Below are 23,426 nucleotides of genomic sequence, written 5' to 3'. Positions count from 1 at the left end.
GTACCAGTCGTATGGTTCTCTTCAATACTGTGGCATATGGTTTGTCTTAGAAAGATAACCTCTGAAGTAAGAGGCTGGTCGGTCCACAGGCCTGTGGCGTCACCTCCGCAGAGCTTGCAGCCATGTCTCACAAAAGGCTGGAGGTACAGAGAACGCCTCCTGCTTCTTTATTTTGGCAAGCCAGGAAAGGCACTGGAAGAGCTCCTCTTGAGCTGAGTAAAACTGCACCTCATCCCACCTCCAGAGTCATCTTACAGATCTTTAATTTTATACCAGCAGGAGAATTTGCAACTCTTCCCGGAGTACTGTAGGACACGCAAAGAATCTATATCCTTTCCAACATAGATAAAAGTACTGCTCCATTGTAGCTACGTTTGCAGTGTGGCACGATGATGCAAATTATGATGAACCCAAATAAAGCGACGATGTTTTCTCTGCACATGTGTGACGTTTTGCAGCTATTTTTACAGAAGCTGAGATCTTGCTTTTGCCTGTCGAGTAGCAAACTTTCTTCATTCCCCGAAAACAGACACAAAAACGGTCCTCTACCGGGTGTGTTGTCGGGGGGTGGGGGGTGGGTATTTTGAGATCTTTAAAACCAGGCTGCCCTCTTCTTCCTTGTGACGGTCACATCTCCAGCCCGCTGTTGTCAAGCTCTGCTGTGACTGACAATGACACAAATGTGCCATTACAGGGAGAAGAGGGGCATTCATGAAATCTGTAATCTTACCTAACAAAGCTGGTCTGTACAACCAGAGATTAGGGGGGGGTCTTCCTAAATTGAATGCATATTCTTGTTTGTTACCAAATCGGGAGAAAACGCGAAAACAGACATCAAACAATGGCCCCTGGGGAACAACATCATAGTGTCCTGCTCTTTCCCAGCACACACACGACTGCCAAACCCTAACTCAGAGGAAACAAGAGAACAAGTGAAAATAAATTGTCACTAAAAATGAACTGGGGCTAACTTCAAACAAACACGCTTGACCATATCTGACAGGTATCTTGATGGAAAGGAAAGCAACCAGAGATGCCATCATCCCACAAGGGAACCTTCCAGCTCAAGTTAATCCAGCAGGGAGCACCTCTCCGGAGGCCTGGATTGGGCAGCCTGGCATCTCCCCCAGGGGTGCTTCAAGAGGGCGCGTGTGCGTCCCCACGCGCGCGGGCACACGCACCCACCCTGCCCTATTTCTCTCTCCCTCTCCTTCTCCCCCGAAGCTATTCCAGACTGAATCTCAGGCACAAACACAAGTGAGAGATACAGTGGATACACATGTCCTCCATCAAAGGCAACCCCAAGGTTAGTAACAATACCCAAGTGGATGAACAGAGAGCTGTGTGACGCAGCCATATGGAAGCCACTGAACATCTGAAGAAAATGAAAACCGGAAATGTGCTCATTAGCGGCATTAGGCTTCCCTCCCCCAACACACACAGACGCACACGCACGTTTCCCCTCTCTCTCTCTCTCTCTCTCTCTCTCTCTCTTGCTCCTTCCCGGTTGACACGGAACCATTGTCCCGCAAAATGCCAGGAGTGACTCTCTGAAATACGGAGATGGCAAGAAGGCTAAGAAAGCTGCCCGGCTGTGAAAAGCTATTTCACTCCAGGTAATAAATACATTGCCTAACAGAGCACTTTAGCATACACTCCATAAAAAGGGGCTCTTTAAGCTCCGCTGTTCGGGATTGGAAAGTGAAACAGAAAAGCAAGGACTTTAGAAAGAAAGCGGGGGGGGGGGGGGGGGGGGGGGGATCATAAAGTTATAAAATGGACTTTCTCTCAGAAATGGCCTGGGTCAGATCCTGATAAGTGGCAGATTCCTCGGGAAAGCATTGCCCGGCTGCCCTTGGGGCGCACTGACGAACTGAGCTGGGTTTCTCTCTGGTTGGGTTACCGCTCAACTGCTGCACGTGGGCCATGAACCTGATTCCCATTTTAGAAGCTGGGGCGGCAGGGTTTCTGAAGGGGAATACGCACGCAACCGAAGTGCTCACCATAGCGCAGGCAGGGAGTTCACAACGCAATCACGTGCACTAATAGAATATCCCTAATGCGGCTCGAGGCGGAGAATCCGTGCGCACAAATGTGCAAATACACCAACAGTGCGCGCTCTGACTCGGCTGTCGTAAAAACGGGAGAAAACGAGACAGAAAGAGAAATGCAGCGTCCTTCTAATTCCCGAAAGGCATGATGCCGTGTGGCTGTCATGTCTGCAGTCTTCCTGAACGGGCGTGTTCAGGAAAGCCTGTGTCCCAGGCCGCAGCGACAAAGGCGTTCCGTCGCCAAGTGAGATTGAGGGAATATACCAACTAAAACGTGCAACCGCACAGCAGTCTAACAGGGCAGCCCTTCCTTCCCCGGAGGAGAGCGTCTTACCTTCGCTGGCACAAAGAACGCCAGTCTGGAAAACTCTGGGCTTCACCGCACTGCCGCTCTGGAGGAAAGAGGCAATCTGGAGCCACGCCACATGGTAAGCCACGTAGGGGGTTCTTCCCTCGCCCTTCCTACCCTGCCTCCAATCCAGCCTCCAACTCCACATCTGGAAGCCATCGCCTGCCACGTGGGCCCGGCTGCAGCTCGCTTCCCCAGATGAGGCAGTTGGCAATGGCACTTCTCGATCGTTCTCCTACCCCAATGGTCCCCGAGCTCGTTTTCTCATGCCGTCCACGTAGCTGCTGCCGCATCCCTCTGCAACGGGTACTGTGCTTTCGGCGATATTTTTCTTGAGCCAACACCCTCTACTGACTCGAGATGTACTTAAAAAGAAAGCCCCATTCCTGATATACATGAAATCTTGTTATCACTGGCAGTTAATAGCGGGTAGCCATAAAAATGAATATGGAAATAAACAATGCTATGAAGGTTGGCTGGACATTCTTGCCTCCTCTCCGTGCCTTACCAAAAATAGAGATTAGCCCCGGGTGAGAGACGCATTAAGGATAATCCCCGCACCAGCTTGAGATTCTGGCCTTAGAGTAACTGGAGTCACTGAGAGAGGACTGGGAAGAAACAAACTTTCACACAGGGCAACTCAGTATTACAGAATGGTCCACGTGGACTTTCACTAACATGATCTCTGACGCCACCATTGGGATGTTTCCACATTTTGGTAAATCCTGTCGAGTCCTTCTCAATTAGAAAGGTTTCGGATCCCGGGTCCAGACACCCCAGGGCTCTGTCCTCTGCTAACAAATTTGCAAGACGATCTCCCAATAGAATAACAGATTGAACACTCTCCTCCCTCAAAGATAACAAATCGGTGCCTTAGTTCCAAAGAGGGCCCCTCACCATAGGGGAAATTTGGGTCAACATAAAATCACCAAGCAGGGGGTGGCTGGGTGACTCAAGTCAGTTGAGTGTCCACTGTTGGTGTCAGGTCGGGTCACGATCTCAAGGTTCGTCCGTTTGAGCTCCATGTCAGGCTCCGTGCTGTCAGTGCAGAGCCTGATTGGGATTGTCTCTCTCTCTCTCTCTCTCTCTCTCTCTCTCTCTCCCCCTCCCTCCCTCATTCTTTCTCTTTCTCTCTTAAAATAAATTAAAAAAAAATAATAAACTTAAAAAAATAAAATAAAACACCAAGCAGAAAAAAGGTCCTGCTTGCCTCTCAGTTCTCTGGCTTACATTCTGAAAACTGTGGACACATAGTTTTTCCTCAGTACTGACTAACTCATCCACTAAGCACATACTTAGTGAGCACCAAGAGAACAAGGAAAAGCTAGGAAGGGGCAGACAAATCGGAATAAAATCCAGTCCTTGGTATCAAATTAAGACCCATCTTATCCATCAGCTTGTTTTTTAACTTTATTTATTTTGAGAGAGAGAGAGAGAGAGAGAGAGAGAGAGCGCGAGCGGGAGGGGCAGAGAGACAGGAAGACCCAGAATCCGAAGCAGGCTCCAGGCTCTGAGCTGTCAGCACAGAGCCCGGTGCGGGGCTCGAACTCACGGACCGCAGATCATGACCTGAGCCGAAGACTGACGCCCAGCTGACTGAGCCACCCAGGAGCCAAAGGAAATTTTTATGATAGTCTCACAGAGAAGACACCCATTTTCTAGAACTCAAGAGGAGACAGTTCCTGGTAACCTCTTCTTTTCCAGATTCTCCCATAGTGACAGAGAGAAGTACGAGGTGAGGTGGGCGCTTCCTTATCCCACTGTGGCTTTAGACACGCAATACACCTGCTGAAGAGTCAGAGGAAAAGTCGGGAGGAAGCGGAAGGCTGATGAAAGTATCCTCAGTTGAAGAAAAAGACACGTCTTAGGTTGGAAGCAGTCCTACCTACCCACAGACTTCCCTCATAAAACAGATGTTTGCTTTAAGGAAAGTTTTGTGCCCCCGGACATGAGGAAGAATTCTTCCGTGGCTAGAATTTTGGAATAACACACAACTAGGACAGCTGGTCATGCTAATCAACAGTAACATGGTTGAGAAAGATGACTGATGGATGTGAACATCACAAAGGCAAGAACTACTCTGGGGTAGTTTGAAAGAAAGGTTTGTGACTTAATTCAATTAAGTCCTTAATTTTCAAGTGTTAGGAGCAGTATTTCCAATGACCGACAGATGTCCACTTTCCTGTCCTGAGATGCTGTCTGTCATCTGAGACCACATCCTATTAATCTCAAGGGTATTCAGTAGTTTTTAATCCAAACCATATTCTCTATTTCCTTTCCTTTTCGCTTACAAATCGCGCTGACATAACCGTTCAGTCATTCGACAAATGCCCTTTAAGCCTCTGCTCGAAGAACTTAAAATCCAAAGAGCTAAGGAGGCATTTATGTTTAGACAGTTAAGCGCTATCTGGCTAAATAAAGATAGTGGCTGAGATGAGAAGCCAGAGTAGGCAGGAGGGCATTGCAAATTGCAGAAAGAACTCTGGAAGGATTTGGAGTAAGGTTGGTGAAACACGGTCAAGATTCGGAAGGACAAACAAGAGGCAGAAAGGTGAAAGATGGCTGAATAGAGGTGTACCTGCTCCAAATATGACTGGAAATTTCAAGAAAACACTTAGCACTCTGACTCTGTGAGCACGGAGGGCTCATCTAGGACATGTGAAATGAGATAAAGATGAAAATATATTTGATTCATATACTTACAAGTATTCTTTGCTTTACTAATTTGGTGGGAAGACCAATGACTTCTAGAAGGATTGGGGGCAAAATTCTGGGTTTGAAATTTACCAGCTGCCGTCTTGGGCAAGTCGCTCAAACTTCCTTCACTCCATTCTCCCATTTCTGAGCCACCTTCCTCTCAGATACAAGCATGTGAGTTACGAGAATGTACACTCCACAAAAGTAGAGCTTTCCCTTGTTCATATCTATATCCAAACTATTCAAGACCGTGTCTGGCACACAGTGAGTGCTCTATAAATTTATCAAACGAATAAAAGTGAACTAAATGTGAAAACAGAGCTTAAAAAAATCTTTGTAGACACTGAAATGTTTTCTAAATATAAAGTACCAGAAGTAAGTCATTCCTAAAACAACTTTTTATCTGCACCTGTTTCAGACGACCTTTTGTGGGTCTGGTTCTGCTATTTAAGTTAACTAAGCTATTGACAATTAGGACTAAAGCAAAGGACAATTCTAATTATAAATGGGGTCTCTGTTTTCTAAGAGATATGAGATGCTTCTGAACTTCTTTCAAGCACACAGGTTGTAAAATGTCATTCAAATGTGAGTTGACATTAAAACTAGTTTTCACTGCACCTGTTACAGACAGCATTTTGAGGGATTTGTTCTTTTGGTTGACGGAGGTGTTGACAGTCCTCTCTGGATTTCACCTCTATATCCGGAGGGTATGTAAATAGTTCTCCTAACCACAAAGGTACCGTGGTGGTGAAATCTCTCCCACCAAGTCATAATCCTGAATCCAGAAAGGGCCCTAAGCATCTCTCTTGTTTTGTAAGACCAGAGTTATCTCCAAAGATGCGCTAATGTAAACAAAGTCCATCCTTGCCAGAAGAAGCCATTAGGTACTACGTGGATCCCCGAAATCCCACCAAAAGGACATCACTGATGAAGTGTCAGGGTAATAGAGTACAGAACCCTATGTAATCAGGTTAAGGGCAGCAACATTAAGCATGTGGAACAGATATCTTTCCTCACACTCATTGAAAACAAGTAAAATGGAAAACAAGTAAAATGGTAGTAAAATATCATTTTTTTAAAGATGGACCAAAAACCATTGAGGATGAAAGAAAAAAAAAAAACTCACCAAAGCTTGAAGGTTGAATGATCTGAGCTTTCTACTAGAAAGCCAACATAAATTATCACCCCCCCCCCCCTTCAAATAATTCTGTATTCAGAATTCCACACATCCCTGGGAAACTGAGAATGCTTTCTGAATAGAATCCCCATTTGCTATGTACCTGTGGTTACACTTGGTGGGAGACCTGGCCCCATGTACGCAGAAAGCACATGTGGGTTTTATCTCCTTGTGTGTTTTTGATAGACAGAAACAGCACAGATTCGGGGGCTCTATCATGACTCTCTAACGGTGGTACATTTCACAAGGAAGAATTACAGGAGATGCTTTGATGTCAAACAGAGGAGGCTCCTTTTAAGCAAATGGTAAATTTAACTTTCTTTGGTTCAAAGCTCAGCAGTTCTCCTTGCTCCCCACCGACGCGAATGCTACAATTTTCTTTTATTCGCTTCCTCAATGACTTGCCATTAAACACCTACAAGTCATTTTACTGCAGCAGTTTGGTACTTCTGACACCCAAATAGGATGGAGAGGAGAAAAAAAAAAAAAGATAAGGAGCAAAGAAAGGCAGGAAGGAGTTGCTGTGAATCACCGCGGGCCATCAAACTGTTTGCTTGGGTCCAGTATCAGGAGAGATGAATTAAAAACAGTTCTGAGGACTTGGAGTGTGGGGGGGGAGGGTGAAAGCACTGAAACAGATCGACTGCATTTCACTACTGGCCCAAATTAGGAGGGCGGAGGGAGGAAGGCAGGAAATAAACAGATGCAGTGAAAGGTCTCCAGCCTGCAGGCAAGGAAGAGTAAAAACAGCCTTTTATGAAAGTCAAGAAACCAAAAGCCAAGGATGTCAGTGGTACAACAATGCCCAGTGCTTAGAGGGAAAAGGACTTCTTAACCACAGCGGGGTTCCCCCTCCCCAGGATCTGAATGTAAAGGGATGATGTTTACTCAAGGGGTCTTTCACGGATAGGAAAAATAAACCCGAAGTTTATACATATCTCTGCTTAATGCAAATGGCATACTTAAATTTAATTACTTGGAGCTTAAGGTGGTTTTTGTTCCCCCCTTTCTTTCTCATTTCAACACTGCAGCTCTGATTTGCTCTTTATCAAAGGTTTGTGCATTTTAAAACGCTGTCAGGCATCAAAATTAAATGCTCCAGAACACTAATGATATCCTTGTGATTAAGGGTTTTGTCGTCACAGCAATGCTAAGAACTCTCGTGCTAATATTAATTGCTTTCTTCACATCCCACCAAAGGGAGGGAAGGATTTCTCCTCTAAGCTTTGTACGACCAATGGCATTGAACAACACTGTAATTTTGTTTTGTTTTGTTTTTTTTACTATTATCACTGCGGTCTTTTAGAGTACTCAACAGTGTGCCGTGTTTCATTTTATTTTATTTTTTTTAAGTTTATTCATTTCCTTTGAAAGAGATAGAGAGAGAGAGAGCACAAGCCGGGGAGGAGCAGAGAGGAGACTCAGAATCCAGTGCCCTCAGCGCACAGCCCTATGTGGGGCTCGAGCTCAGGAACTTGAGATCATGCAAGAATGGAATGGCCCTGAGCCACCCAGGCTCCCGCAGTGTTTTCATATACACATGATTTCGTTTGCAATACACTCAACCAGCTGGGTTAGCCGTCCGTTATTTTTTAGGTAAAAGTCATTAAGACTGCATTCCTGTCCACCCTCCTCGATACATCACCAATGTAAGAACGCCACTCTGCACCCCACAGCTTTTAGCTGCTGTGCCATTAATAAGCACCTAAGCACATTCTATCATAGTCAAGAAATAAATCTGTAAAATTGTTTTTTTTTTTAAAGGTACCGAGGGGCGCCTGGGTGGCTCAGTCGGTTGAGCGACCGACTTCGTTTCAGGTCACGATCTCATGGTTTGTGAGTTCGAGCCCCGCGTCGGGCTCTGTGCTGACAGCTCAGAGCCTGGAGCCTGCTTCGGATTCTGTGTCTCCCTCTCTCTCTGCGCCTCCCCCGCTCATGCTCTGTCTCTCTCTGTCTCAGAAATAAATAAATATCAAAGAAATTAAAAAGAAAAAAGGTACCGAAAAAGTTGATGATTCCAAAATCGATACTGAATTATTTTCCTATTCAGCAAAAGATCTAGAACCAAATTCTCTATTGAAGCCTTTAGAAGACTCTGGATTAAATGAAGCTCATTTATCTTTAAATATGGATGTATTAATATTAATTAAGCATACACTTAAAATATATGAGGGGTGCATTTTTTTTCCAGAAGGTGATTTCTTTCCAAGGTCAGTACAAAGAGTCTATTTTAAACAAATACTGTATGAAGTAAAGCAGGGCACCATAACACTTACCAAAAGATACAACAGACCCATGCTTACAACGATTTTCAGAATCTCATTTTGGGAGACTCCTGGTGCTTTCACTAAGTGATCCAAGAGTAAGACTTTACAAAACATTAAGCTCAGACTCTTACTTTACTTAGTTTTCCAGAGGAATGGGTGGCAGGTGATCTTAGAAAAACCTTTTATAGGGAGCTATTAACCATATTTTAAATGATGGAATGTGATCTTCTTCCCTTTCTGTTAAGTATCTGCAGAAGAAAGGTGAAGGTGTTGGGATTAACCTCTGTGGCTAACTGCCCAAAAGATGAGAGCCCCCCTCCCCTAAATAACTGTTTCTGGGGGCGCCTGGGGGGCTCAGTCGGTTAAGCGTCCGACTCTTGGTTTCAGCTCAGGTCATGATCTCACGGTTCGTGAGTTCAACCCCTGCATCAGGCTCTGCACTGATAGTGCCTGGTTGGGATTCTCTCTCCCTCCCTCCCTCCCTCTCTCTCTCTCTCTCTCTCTCCTTCCCCTGCTCACTCTCCCTGGCTCTCAAAATAAATAAACTTCAAAAACTTTTAAAAAAAGAATAAATAACTGTTCTGGGATGGAGCTGCTCAGACAGGGACTACATTTCCCTTACATGTCAGATGGTTCACGTGACTGAATTTCAGCAAGGGAATGTGGGTTTAAGTGACTATTCCTCTTCTAGGCCCGCGTCTTTGGGTCCCTCCATCCTCTCTAACTTACAGTCTGCCCGCTGGATGTTGATGCCCACGTCCGTCTTCAAAGCTCTCCCACCAACCCCTCCCTCATCACCACCCGCTGGATGTAACTTGGGCAAGAAATAATTTTAATGTTTATTTATTGTTGAGACAGGGACAGAGCATGAATGGGGGAGGGTCAGAGAGAGAGGGAGACACAGAATCGAAAAGCAGGCTCCAGGCTGCGAGCTGTCAGCACAGAGCCCGACGCGGGGCCCAAACTCAGGGACCGGGAGATCATGACCTGAGCCGAAGTCGGACGCTTAACCGACAGAGCCACCCAGGCGCCCCTAAGAAATAATTTTAAATGTCAGTTAACCTACTCACTGACATTTGGGGTTACAGCAGATATTCATTCAGGTAAAGTGTAGCCATTTGGCAAAAAGAAAAAAAAAGGCATTTTTCGAATACCGTTTTCATATAATAACTAACTAAAGCGTAGTGTATTCTGGCTACAGAAGATTGAGCGGTGGTCTAAAGCTGCCTGAATGGCCTTCAGGTCCCCTCTTGGGGATGCACCTATGAGCATGCACCGTGAGCAGATATCGACGCACTCCTCTGGCGAGCGCGCCCTGAGGTCGGCCCTGCCCGGAATAGAAGATGCAGGTTTGCAGGGACACGATCAGCCACGGGTCTTTTACCCGTGAGTGGATTCAGCAGAGTCCCACATTCCTGGGCTCAAAGATTCCGCTGAGCTCGTCTTAACGTTAAACGGGGAAAGACAGTGGTGTTCTCCAGATGGCTCGGTTGAGTTTTCTTTGCAGAAAAGGGTTCCTCTCCATTGCCTAGTGACCAGCTGGCGTGGCCTGGGCCACGTGAATTGGAGGAAAACAGAGAAGAATGGGCAAATGAGCAAATACTGGTCTCCTCGGTGAGGCCCTTGGGCACAACGGTAACATGGCTTCATCCTTGCATCTCCTCGGAAGCGCTTATAATTATCCCCTTTGAATGCATATCTGCAAACTTAGGTAATACATGGAAGTTCGGGGATCGGACCAGCGCTATAAAATGAAATTTTTAAGCCCAAGAGTGCCTGCCTCAAAAGCATACAGTCCTCCTACCATATCACGCGCCTGTAAACACACGCTCAACAAGTGAGCATTTATTGAGTAACTACTACGTGCCCAGCACTGTCTCAAAGGCCTTGAATAAGTTAATCCTATCACCCTCACGAAAACCCTATGAGGCAGGTATTATTATTGTTCTCCTTTTACAGATCAGGAAACGAAGGCACAGAGGGTTTGAAGAGCTTGCCCCGAGTGACAGCATATAAACGGTGAATTCACAAGCCTGGTCCCGGAGCCCACAGTTTTCAACCCCTGAGCCACCAAAGGCCTCTGATCTCTCCCCTCCTTGCACTGGTAAGAAATGAGAGATCTGAACGTTAAATGGCTTGCTCTCCTGCAGCAGCGTCAGCAACAGAGCAAATCTTAGGTCTGCTCTACGTCAGTCAGGTACAGGGCCACCTATGTGCATTCCTGCTTGCCAGAAATCCAGAGGTAATTTAGACATGACCTCTGTGTCTAGACAAAGCTTAAAGCTTTTACAGATGGATCACCTCATAAGAGAACTACTTAGAGGGCTAAGGGAAGAATTGTCTAAAATGGAAAAATTCAATTGCAAAATAAAACAACAGTATGTGAAGCTAGGGAAGGTGGAGGGAGTACGGGGCAAGCCTGTGGAAGGTTGGTGATGTTCTATTCTTTGCCCTGGTTTATGGCGGCACAGGTGTTCGCTTTGGGATAGTTCATTGACTATATGTTTATGTCTCATCCACTCTTTTGTATGTGTGTATATTTCATAATCAAAAGGCTATAAAAGACAAAGAAAAGCGTTAACTAAGGGTATTAGGGATGAAATACGAAAATTAATACTAGACCCATCCAAAATGTTTAGTTAATCTTTTGGGTAAAGGTCTAGAGGTGTCATGAAAGATCTAAGTTTTTGCAACTTAGGACTTTTGTAACGAGTTAATCGTTCTGTTTCATATTTGAGCCGTACAGCAATCCCTGCTCTCTATAGTAAAGAAAATGTATTAATTAAATGCTTGTTTTACTATTTTTTAAGGTTTATTTATTTTTGAGAGAGAGAGAGAGAAAGCTTGCCTGCACGTGCGCGAGGGGCAGAGAGAGAGGGAGACAGAAGATCAGCTGTCAGCACAGAGCCCGACGTGAGCCTGGAACTCACAAACCACGGGATCATGACCTGAGCTGAAGTCGGATGCCTAACCGACTGAGCCACCCAGGCACCCCTTACTTTTTAAAAATTATTATCTTAGGGGCGCCTGATCTTTTGGTTCCCAAGTTCGAGCCCCGGGTCGGGCCCTGCGCTGACAGCTTAGAGCCTGGAGGCTGCTTCGGATTCTGTGTCTCCCTCTCTGTCTTCCCCTCTCCTGCTCGCGCTCTCTCTCCCCCTCAAAAGGAAATAAACATTAAAAACATAAAAAATAAAATAAAATAAAAATTACCATCTTAAATTAGCATTACTACCTGTATAGCCATACCACTAGTTGTAGAATCACAAGTGAGTAAAAGCTCAACTTGGAACCAAGGCACGTATCCCCCAGAATAACGGGATGGCTTAGGGGCACCGAGTGTCTCTGCTGTAGTTCAAGTGTGTATTCTGTTTCCTCTGACAGCGGCTTGTTTTACTTTCTATTTGCTTACTAAGAAACTTGTTGGCAGGTTCCAATAAGGGTAGCCCAACATTTGCCAACAGAAACATGGCAGGACTCAGTGTGTATTTCCTGTTAAGTACGAATGCCAGTTTGAGGCAAATAGAAAAACAAGTCTTTCTACTGGAAGGCAATTTGTAAGAATTTGCCTGAGCAAGGCAACCGTTTTAAGATAAGGGAATGGGCAAAGTTTAGCAAGAGTAAAAAATTCGATATTTTGTTTTCTCTGAATGCCGCTAGGAAGATGAACCTTCTCACTGCTTCTCAGGAGGTTGAAAAGTATCAAGGAAAAGCTCTTAGTTGCAATGAGTCTGGATGTGTCTTGATGAGACAGGAGGACGAGCCTTGGGCAACGTGAGCCCCTCCATGCCCAACAACGTCTGCCAAACTTATTCTGGAATCCGGAGGATGGTGGAAAGGAAAGGTTCTGTTCTGCTGAGCAGAAATACAGCATAGAGAGTAGCAAAGGGTTAGCTGCTCTGAATCGAGGCTTCTGTTCCTCGAGCTGTCAACTCGGCTCTTGGAGAGCTTCGAGCCTTCCAAATCTGGAAAATAAAAGCTGTGCTGTGGGCTTCAGGTTGTCTTTGTTACTCAGACAGCTGCTAATCGTCCTGCTGTGTTTGGAACCAAGGAGACAATGCTGTAACATTTAGCTTTCTGACATGCGAAGCATCTAGATCAGTCCCCTATTAAAGATGTATTAATCACAAAGACTCTAAAAGCCAGGAAGATAGATGCGCCCAGTAAATCTTTTGCTCTCGCCTTTTACTTTCCACACTCAGGTTTCTACATTTACAGGCAGACATGCTTAAAAGCCTGCTCCAGAAACTGACCAATAGAAGGCCTTGTTCATTACTTTATATCAGATGCCCGATGATTTCCTACCCCTGGAAAGCCTTTCAGAAAGAGGTAAGACATTGATCATTCCGCTAAAAGAGTCGTCTGTTTCAATAAACAGATCCACTGTGACTGTTGTCATCTTGACTTTGTAAGTGCGATAACTGATTCAGGAGTGTGGCTTTCTTTGCCCCTTGCTACGGGGACATCCAAATAATGTGTGTAGTTAAAAAAAAAAAAAAAAGAGTTATTCGATAAACTTCAGGGAATAAAATTTTACTACTCCTAGTACTACCAGTACTAATTAGCATCGCTACTAGTCATGCTAGTGCTCCTAATAATACGAATAATACCTGGCCTCCAAGTCAGGCCAAATTACCCTCAGGTCAAGGCCCCGAGTGAGAGTGAACAAACGGTAGCTTATTCTGGACTCAGACACCTGGAACAATGGAAAGAGTATGTGCTGGATGAAGCCTCGGAACCCTGTGTACTGAAATTTATTGTTAATAAAAGGTCTCAAAGTTACTTCTCCACCTTGGTCTTCATTTCACAAGAGCGTTGAAGACAGACTTACCACATTCTCCATAGCATGTGTTACGACTGGGTGACCTGGTGATCAACCCCAAAACAAAGAAAAAATTGAAAGAATAGAAACAAAGAGTCTGCCTGATATTATCATAGAGGCCCAGAATGCAATTTTCTTTCTTTCTTCCTTACATGGAATCTTCATAGGAGGCATCCAATCACCATAATACGAGAGGAAGAGAAAAACCTCAACACACGAGGTTCCTAGACCTACAGAAAAGCAGCATTAGCCATTCTGAGTTATTGTATATCTTTTGAAATTAGATTGCTACTTTTTTTTTTTTTAATTTCTGAGGCTAATGGAACCCATAAGAGACAAGTACAATATTTGTGAGGTGCCAGGTTGGTGCCAGCTCAAGGCCCTGAATTCCTTGGCTTTCGCTGGACTCTGAATATATCATGAATAACTCCTTCCCCATCACCGGCTCAGTGACAGTCCACCGTCTTCCAAATTGAAAGAGTAGGAAGTCAATTAGTGTCACTTACGATGTGAACACCTGTCGACTAAGACCTGGACTGAGACCAATTTCATTACCACAGCCACTCAATGGCTGCCAGATGGTCAGGACTTGGACCACTTATGATGTAGTCCAGATTCAAGGAGGTGACCTAAAGACGGAAAGGTCTAGAGTCCCATTAGTCATCTCCTGAGCCATCCAATTCCCCAGCACATATACAATTGGAATAGGATACCTATTTTTCCTAATGGTCATTTAAAAAGACCACATGAGCTGCTAAAAAAAAAAAAAAAAAAAAAAAGCAAGCTATGGTAACCTAAAATTGAGGATATTAGCTCCTTAAATAGTAAGCATCCTCACCAACCATGGTCATTTTAAAATCCAAAACTACTGGGTAATAACTCAATGTCCTTTTCTCTAATTGCAGTTCAAAACACATGGACAGAGCAGGAACACACACACACACACACAAACACACACACACACACAGATGAAAAATATTTGACAAAGAATAAAGTGGAGCATGAAATTATAAGCTACAGATTATCACTGACAGGGTAGAATAGATAGGCAGAGGGTACATTTCAATACAATTTTGGTCGCGAACCTATGTGTTCTGTGCTACTTGGAATTTTTCCAAGTCCAAATGTTGCTTGGCTTAAACAACGAGGGCTAAATGATGAGAAATGATGGCCATGGATGATAAAGTAGAGTGTTGCAGGTGGAAGAGACAGAGAGAGAGAGATTGAGAGACAGAGATTGAGAGGGAGGGAGGGAGAGAGAAACGGGAAGAAATCCAACCCTGACTCTCCATTTTATTCCCAGTTGGCTTCATACACGGAAGTCTGGGAAAGGTCTGAATACGGGGAAATCAAATATTCAGGGGCCAATATCCATAAGCCATAGAATGAATGCTGAGGAGCTGGTTTTTAGTACTACTTAGGGAAAGCTTTGTTTCCTTGTAGCCAGATCTTTCCTGCCCAGTTTCTCGGTCGCTACAGAGACAAGCACAAAGTGACTGGTAAGTGGAGAGAAGCGACAGAGACCTTTGGGTTAAATTACAACCAGCACATTTGGAAAATGCTTCATACACAAATGGTCACCACATGCTATGCTCTCAAAACTAGGGCCACGAAATGATATTCTTACAGCCCTCATATTTGAAACCCTATCTTTTTGGCAATTGTCATAAAAGCTATGATCGAGGTTAGAGAAAGGAGCATAATTTATGAGAAGGAATTTTAAGCTTGGGAATTTGCAACCATAGAATTAATGTTTTTTTTAATATTGGGGTATCAGCCAGAAACTAAATTGTATGTGCCAGATAGTTTAAACTCCTACAGGCATTATAAGACCAAAGCTGAAACAGCGGACCTATTAAATTTTAAAATGTGATTAAGGCCAATAGATGTCTCCAACTGGATCTGTGTCTGAGAATTCAAGATAACTTTTGTGGTCTTAAAGAATAACAAAGAATGAATTAGGAAATCTCTCATTGTTTCAGGGCTTGAATTTTGTTTTCTTTCTTCCCTTTTTCTTTTTTAACTAGGAGGTTTCACAGCATCTCACCGGGACCCCTCTTTAACAGAACTTGCTGAGGTGTGAAATTCAGTATTACTGGCCCCACCCAGGAGTCAATCTGTAAATCCCAAAAGGACCTCATTAGAACAACACATCACCTAGAAAGAGTCCCACAGCATGGTCTCCAAGAAAGACAGTGGAGCAGGGCACCAGCACACTACAGGCACTTTCCCGAAACTATTTCATGTCCTTCTGAAACAGGAAGGGAAGAGAGAGGATGGAGAGAAAGAGAAAAAGCCATCATCCGAAGCACGCGTACAATGAAGGTTATACTCTTGAAGAGTTTACAGTGAGATTTAAAGGGCTTCTCGTCTGTCATTCTTCCCCAGACAATACCCTCTTATATTACACAAAGATTCTTTAAATATGTCACCAGCCTCTTCGAGCCACACCTGAATTAGATGGCTACTCGCCATTGGTGTCTGCGATGAGGGCTGCGAACACAATTTATGCTTTTTAAGTTCCATGACACTAATTTTCACAGGCTGCTATTCTGCCATGTTTGTACTCCCTGCTTTCGGTGGAAAACAAAGCAACAAGAATCCCAATTACATACTGTAATGATAATCACCACCCCGATGTTAAAATGGGGAGAAACGAGCTGATGTTAGTTTCGCGAATTCTCAAGTCTCCTAAAGCATCCTCCTGGGAAGATTCCCCAAATCGGGCTCTGCTAGAGCCCTGTAGGATTCAGTGAGTTTCCGTGCAAATAAGGGCTACACCAACAACTCTTCAGATCATCTCAATTTTTCAGATGGAAAAAAAAAAAAAATGGTCGTTGATCATCTTGGAAAGTGGAGGGAACACTTGAATAAGCTTTCAGCTAGTTGCATATTCAAAATCTCTAGCCTGTTTGTATGTGTGCCTCTGGCTTTGATGCAGGAATGTGGAAGAAGCTGTGCTCTCTGCCCACCTGGACACTTTCTATGCTCAAAATACACCCTCAGTATGCTAAAAAAATAAATTAGGGTTGATTCAAGAGGCAGATTGACAGCTTGCAGTACGTTATCTAGAAAATAGCAACCCTCCGGGGAGCCATCGTGAGCTTGCCCCATTCAGTGCTTGTGCTAATCGATGGATCTCACCCAAGTGAGCTCATTGGTGGCAGTCCCTATTTAATACCCACTGAGAAGTCGCAGTCACATTTTTGTCTTGTTGGGATGCACACATCACCATCAAAAGGTTCCTAGATAAGAAGTTTTTAAAAATCATCCACCCCAGAGCCTTCACTAAAGAGGCTTTTTTTTTTTTTTTTGACAGGGAGCATCACACTGCCTGAGAAATTCATACACAGAGCTTATCATTTGGAAGATGCCAGGCAAAAAGAAGTGGCCCACCCTCTCCTTCCTCCCTCTCCCTCTCCTTCCAAGAGGGATCACAAAATAAAACGGATATTTCAAATCATTGTCATTTGCCCAGAAGATATTTTGGGTAGATTGGGTTTTAGAAAGGTAGTCCTCGTGCCTTGTAATTAAAAAACAAAAACAAAAACAAAAACAAAAAACAAAAACACAAAAACAAAAAGCAAAAAAAAACCCCAGATGGTTCAGGAGAGCCACAAAGAGTTCCTTTAGCACGAGCTGACCAACTTATCAGAATAGAGGAAGAAGGAATTTAATGCAAGGTTCTGTTTCTTCAGTTCTGTGCCTGTATTGATGGCCATTTTGCTGACCGATCAGCCAAATTCCCACAGCGCTCTGGGTACCAGTCTTCACACGTGAGATCCAATCATTAGTGACATTTTCCAACGAAGCCAGGGCGGTCCCTAGGGAAGTGGCCACACTGATGTGTGACACACCTCTCTTTTCTGTCACTGTGGTTCTGGGGCAGCCCATGGAATCTTTTTCATTCTTCCGGCACAGGCCAAGGAGGAAGAAGTACGCCTGTGCGTGTTGGGCGCAAAAGGTGGATGCTGGGGGAAGACCTTTTTAAAAAGAGCTATTTTTAGGGCACCCGGGTGGCTCAGACAGTTAAGCGTCTGACTCTCGGTTTCGGCCCGGGTCACGATCTCACAGCTTCATGGGTTTGAGCCCCACTTCGGGCTTGGTGCTGGCAATGCAGAGCCTGCTCGGGATTCTCTCACTCTGCCCGTTCCCCACTTGTGCTCTCTCTGTCTCTCTCTCAAAATAAATGAATTTTTTTTAAAGCTATTTTTAACACTGATGGATAGCGTTAAGGCTTGCTTATCTTGACAGATTAAAATGTAAAACCTAAAAAAAGAAAGAAAGAAAAAGAAAATCTTCCCAAGTCTTCACCTGAAGACAACATCTGGAATACTCTCTTGCTGTACACCCACGTGAAAACAGCATGCAGACACTGATGTGCGGAGAAGGCTCTGTACGGCGGGGGTAATCTGGACACACATTTTAATGAGTCCCTGTAGATTTAAGATCTTTCCATGCAAGATTAGTCCTGCAGCACAGCTCTTGGTTTTCCTGGTGTTTAAAGGAAAAAACCCTTTAAAGATATTAGTAGGGGGCTAATGGGAGGTTTGATAAAGTTTCTCTGGATCTTTTTATTAATGTTCAATGCAAACTAGACTCTAGGGTCTCTCCTAGCTCCTCGGAGGAGGTAGTCATTAATTGAGCCAGTTGGAGTGATACCTCATCAATGTAGAAGCCCACCTAAAACCTTGGCTAGTCCTGCGCTGTTCATTTCTCATCTCAGCCAGGCACTTATTTTTCAAATCTCTTGATGGCTTCTCCAGAGGGTGCAAAGGCGGTGTTCGTGTTCGAAGTAATAAGCACAGCACTGAGAAATGAAAAACGAATCAGAATGAGGACGTCAAGTGTTTAGGGTGAATGCCGGAGAATGGATTTCCCTTCACACACACACACACACACACACACACACACACACACACACAAACACGTGTATGTGAATATGGACATTTATGTAAGAGTGAAGGGATGGGAGTGGGGAAAAAAGGTGTCCTCAGTCTTGGGTGTAAATAAAACTTTCATTTTCTTAGAGGGAAACCAGTCGACTGTTGAACAGCATGGGTTTGAACTGAGAAGGTTCACTTACATGTGGATTGTTTTCCATACAAGACTGTCCTATAAATGTATCTTCCCTTCCTTGTGAATTCCTTAATAACATTTACTTTTCCCTAGCTTACTTTATCGTAAGAGTATAGCATGTAAGATACATAACAGACAAAATAAGTGTTAATCGCTTGTTTATGTTATTGGAAGGCTTCTGGCCACCAGTAGGCTATTAGTAGTCAACTTCTGGGGAGTCAAAAGTTGTATGTGGACGTTTGACAGTATAGGGGTTGATGTCCTTCACCCCTGCAGTGTTTGAGGGTCAACTGTACCAACACCTTTTTTAAAATGCAATGCAATTTTTATATATACAGTAATTACTAGTAGGCTCAATACACACTATTTGTCTATGCTGTTCAGTCAGCCTTGAAGCTGGATAATTTAGTAGGTTCTTTTATTTTTCTTTCTCCCCATCAGGACTTGTGGCACCCACCCTGAGTATAAATTCATGGACCCTGGTGCCACACAAAAGAAGCTGTGTACCACTATACATCTCCTGGTTTGTTTTATCCTCTCTTTAAATTTTTTTTAACATTTATTCATTTTTTAAGAGACAGAGACAGAGGTACGAGAGAGAAAGGGAGACACAGATCCGAAGCAGGCTCCAGGCTCTGAGCTGTCAGCACAGAGCCCGACACGGGGCTTGAACTCACGAACCGTGAGATCATGACCTGAGCCGAAGCCGGATGCCCAACGGACTGAGCCACCCAGGCGCCCCAAGTTTGTTTTATTGTTAATTATGATCACAATTAGTGAGTATGTTTAATAATTATAAAGGCGGCAACAATATTCAATAGACATGAAATTATTTTATGTATAACATTAGAATCAAGCGACTGTTCCCTTTCTTAAAAAAAAATAAAAATGTGCTGCATGTTTTAAAATGTACATTTCCTGGGCGCCTGGGTGGCTCAGTCAGTTAAGCATCCCACTTCGGCTCAAGTCATGATCTCACAGTCCGTGAGTTCGAGCCCCGCGTCGGGCTCTGTGCTGACAGCTCAGAGCCTGGAGCCTGTTTCAGATTCTGTGTCTCCCTCTCTCTGACCTTCCCCCGTTCATGCTCTGTCCCTCTCTGTCTCAAAAACAAATAAGCATTAAAAAAAATTTTTTTTTTTAATAAAAAAATAAAATGTACATTTCCTAGGCATTGTGATGTAAACCAGGAGCCCATAGGAGGATCCGGGCTGTTAATGAGAAAACCATAGCCTGGCTTCTCTGAAGCCCATTGTGTGCCTGGTTCGGGCCTGTAATTACTCATGCACAGAAAGGACTCTAACCAGCTTCCACTCAGAAGTCCTAAGGATTACATACCAACCACTGAGGACTCGCAAACAACTTCCCAGCAAAATCTCTCAACAGAATTGCTCTACAGCTTGTTTAAAGAATTTTAAAAATGGGTCTTGAGAAAGATTTCCGACTTAACATTCAACTAGTTTCATTGCGTGTTTTTCCTCTAACTTTCTTAGGAGTAAGAAAAATAGAACATGATTTACAAGAGATCAAAGGCAAATGAGAGATCATCTCCACGAAGGGCCAAGGTATAAGAGAGCATCTATGACTATTTAAGAAGGAAATCGCTGTCAGCATCTAGCAACCCAACAGTGCTCGGAATGCATTTTTTCGAGAAAACTGAACATCGCCTGATCAGAACACTCAAGCAGGTTCTACATTATACATTTAAACCTGAGGGTCACTGGGAAAAAGGTCTGTGGTACAGGAGAGTGAAGGTATGCTTGAAATTCTACCTGATTCCCTGAGATCTTGTTTATGGAGCCCAAACCTCTGCAATGGAAGGGGTCTTGCCAATTAGGAAAATTGTCTCGAATGTGAGATTAATCTCAATGTTAATCCACCACAACCTTGACCAGGGTGGTTTCTGACAAATGACACCAGCATGTCAACACCTTCTCAACCTCCTTCCCGACTGGTCCTCTTTCTCGATTTAGTACTCCAGAGCAGGGATCGGCAAACCTTTTCCCACAAAGAGTGAGATGGTTACTATACACGCGGTATGGGCCACTCCTTCTCTTGAAACTACCCAGCTCTGCTCTTGCCCCGTGAAAGCCGTCTCAGGCAGTCCGCCAACGAATGAGTGGGGCTTCGTCCCTGCAAAACTTCTTTACGAACACAGAAAATTGAATTTTATATAATTTCCCAGTGTTGCAAAATATTCTTCTTCTTTTGGTTATTTTCAACCCTTTTGAAATAGAAAAACCATTTTTAGTGGGTTATATACACCACCTGGGAGACGATGGAGATTTGGCCCCTGGGTTTTGGTTTGCCAACCTCAAGGGCACTAACAGAAAAGTCAGACATCTGTGCTTCAAAAATATCAACAGAACTTCCCCCTTGCTCCTCTCACTTCTCAAACTTACAGAAAAGCATCAATTCTGGTCACGTCCTATTTGGCTTAATATTCCATCACCATTCTCCAAGTCGCCAGGGGTGTACTTTCTGCCTGTTACTTTGATTGCGAACCACACTTGAGGCCACTCCCATGCTGCCCTTCACGCCTAACTGTGGCCAGCACCATTCCAGAACGACTTTGCTCTCCAAGGCCTTTTCGCACCGGGCCAAACTGGCCTTCCTGATCTCTCTCCCTTCTTCCTATTCCTTCCTACCCTTGGTTGCCATCCCACAATGGCCCCATTACCTGACATCTGTGTTCATGTCACCCTAGTCGGGGGCAGAAGTATACACACTGAAGCGAAAGAAGTTTGCACAGGTCCTTTCCAAAGCTCTGTCCTTCATTTGATATTTGCACTTTTGTAGGATATGCTTGAAATCGCACAAAAATTGTCTAAGCCTCAGACCCCACAAAGTCTGGCGCCACCATTCCTGGAGCACATTTCCTAGCTCAATTGCTCTAAGATGTTCCTGTTTCTCCCACCGTCTCCTTGAAGCCTTCCCCTTACCATGTAGAAGACAGGTAGCAATTATACCCAGTGGGGATGAGAATTCCCACTGTTCTCCATTATCCTACTCAAATAACATAATCTGTCTAATTAAAAGATGACAGAGAAAGAAAGAATGGGAACTTGCCAGTTGAGTCATAAAAGACACAGTATGCCTCTTGTACTCAGTTATTTTCTTTTCTCTACTCATTATTTTGGTTTTATTAAATTTATCACTACTCGAGAAAGAACGCATTGATTGTTTTTGGCGATAAATAAACGTGTTAAGTGACAAACAGGACTTGAGTATCTGCTATGGACTGTGCGGTGGCATTAACGTCGAGGTGTCCTGTCGTTTTATTGGTGATGTGGTGGGTTTTGTTTTTGTTTCTGTTTTGCCTTTTCGGTCTTCTTGATTGTCCATCCTAGGGAACAAGGCTAGTATGACAAGGAGCACCAGTTCATGCAATGGCAAGGCAACTGGGATTCTTTCACAAGGGCCCCCAAAGGGCTGTTTACAACCCTCTAAGAGCAGCGTTGGAAGGATTATGTTCCTGGCATGGAGCAGTGGAACCAAGCAGAGACAGGCTGGCGATGGAACCCTTGGAAAGTCGGAATTTCTATGAAGTCATGAAATTTCCTTTTCAAATGTATATCACTAGCGTTTCTCCGTCTTGGCACCATGGGCATTTCGAACTAGATAATTCTTCATCGTGGGGGCGGTCCTACGCATGATGGGGTGCTTAGCAGCATCCCCGGCTTTCACCCACGAACTGTAATGGCGCTCCCACCCGTGACAGCCAGAAAGATCTCCAGGCATTGCCAAATGTCCAGGGCGGCGTATGGAAGAACCATACTCGAGAGGCAGCTAGCTTACTGTGTTGCCCTTCCAAGGAAATACCTTGGTAGGTGTGAGTTTGGAGGGGTAGAGAGAAGGCAGGATTCAGGTGCACCCTGCTGATTCTGCGGAAGCATTTTTTGGAATTTCCCCCATCCTTGGAATTGCCTTGGGAGCCCATTCCCGAACATCCTGTGGGAATGAGCCCGACTTCTTCATGCCCATAACTCATGGCTATATTCTCGGAATCACAGACTTTTGGAATTAGAAAAGATCTTAGAGACCAGCTAGGTTCAAATAATTATGCAATCCACCAAATATCTGAACTCCTCCAAACTCAGTGTGTTAAAGATGTTTGTCACAGGGACACTGCAGCTGTGCTGACAAGAGGTTACCAGATGTCATTTCATCGTCAAGGATTTAGAAGAGTATCTCATGCAAAGGAAAAATCAGAGGTGTGATCACTGGGGCGCCTGGCCAGCTCAGTCTGTAGAGCATAAAGACTCTTGACCTCGGTCGGGGCGTCGTGAGTTTGAGCCCCGTGTTGGGTGTAGAGTTTACTTAAAGAAACAAAGAAACAATCAAATAAATAAACGTGCCCCAGCTCGCTGTCCCAGGTGCAACTGGGGGTTAGGAGGGAATGAATATTACCCATAGCAGTTCGTAACGATGTAAAACAGACGAAACAACCTTGAGTACCATTTGGCCGCAGAACTGAAAGACAAGGGTGGGGGGCTTCGGGGGGGGGGGGGGGTGAAACGGTGCAAGCTGACTCTGAGATCTTCAGATCTACTGCTGGCTGCCATTTCAGCATGTTTTTTTGCAAAAAGGTTCACAGCTCGGTTGCTTGGCCAGGAAAAGGAAAAACCCTTGTTTCCTTTATACAGCCTCTCTCTCTCCTGGCGACACATCCTGTATTCATTTGCCCGAGATGGTCCACTTGAGTAAAAGTAAACCAAAGGAAAGCCATTTAGAAAACAAATCACCCGGCCGTCTCCGTATTCCCTTTTCATAAACACCAGAACCATCTTCTCCTAAACAAAACACGTAACAGTTGCCACAGGATGTTTGACGGAGGAAGGGACAGGTTCAGTTTTCCCGAGGAATCTCACTTTGTTCCTTTTGGACTGTAATGCAGGGAAGTGTCGGGAGGGAGGAGTTGCCTTTTCCTGGTCTGTTCTTCTCCTACCGGGGGACTTCCGAGGGAGCTTCCCACCCTCACCCTCTTCCC

General features: G+C 44.5%; 1 protein-coding gene across 6 annotated transcripts in view; it reads right to left on the bottom strand.

Annotated features, from left to right (window-relative positions):
- The window catches only part of EPHA4 (EPH receptor A4), a 150,590-nt gene that overhangs the window by 36,501 nt on the left and 90,663 nt on the right, over positions 1 to 23,426 (bottom strand). The window contains exon 6 of one of the 6 annotated variants that reach the window (XM_060623806.2): positions 17,979 to 18,170. The exons of the other annotated variants lie outside the window; for them this stretch is intronic. Within the exon in view, the coding sequence (XP_060479789.1) occupies positions 17,998 to 18,170 (173 nt within the window). The 3' untranslated portion in view covers positions 17,979 to 17,997. Of the gene's footprint in view, positions 1 to 17,978; positions 18,171 to 23,426 lie in introns of those variants that run through there. 6 annotated transcript variants of the gene reach the window in all.

The sequence above is a fragment of the Panthera onca genome, chromosome C1, assembly GCF_046562875.1.
Source record: "Panthera onca isolate mPanOnc1 chromosome C1, mPanOnc1 haplotype 2, whole genome shotgun sequence".
Lineage (NCBI taxonomy): Eukaryota > Metazoa > Chordata > Mammalia > Carnivora > Felidae > Panthera > Panthera onca.
The sequence above is the reverse complement of the archived record's forward strand: the minus strand, read 5'-3'. Positions and strand labels throughout refer to the sequence as shown.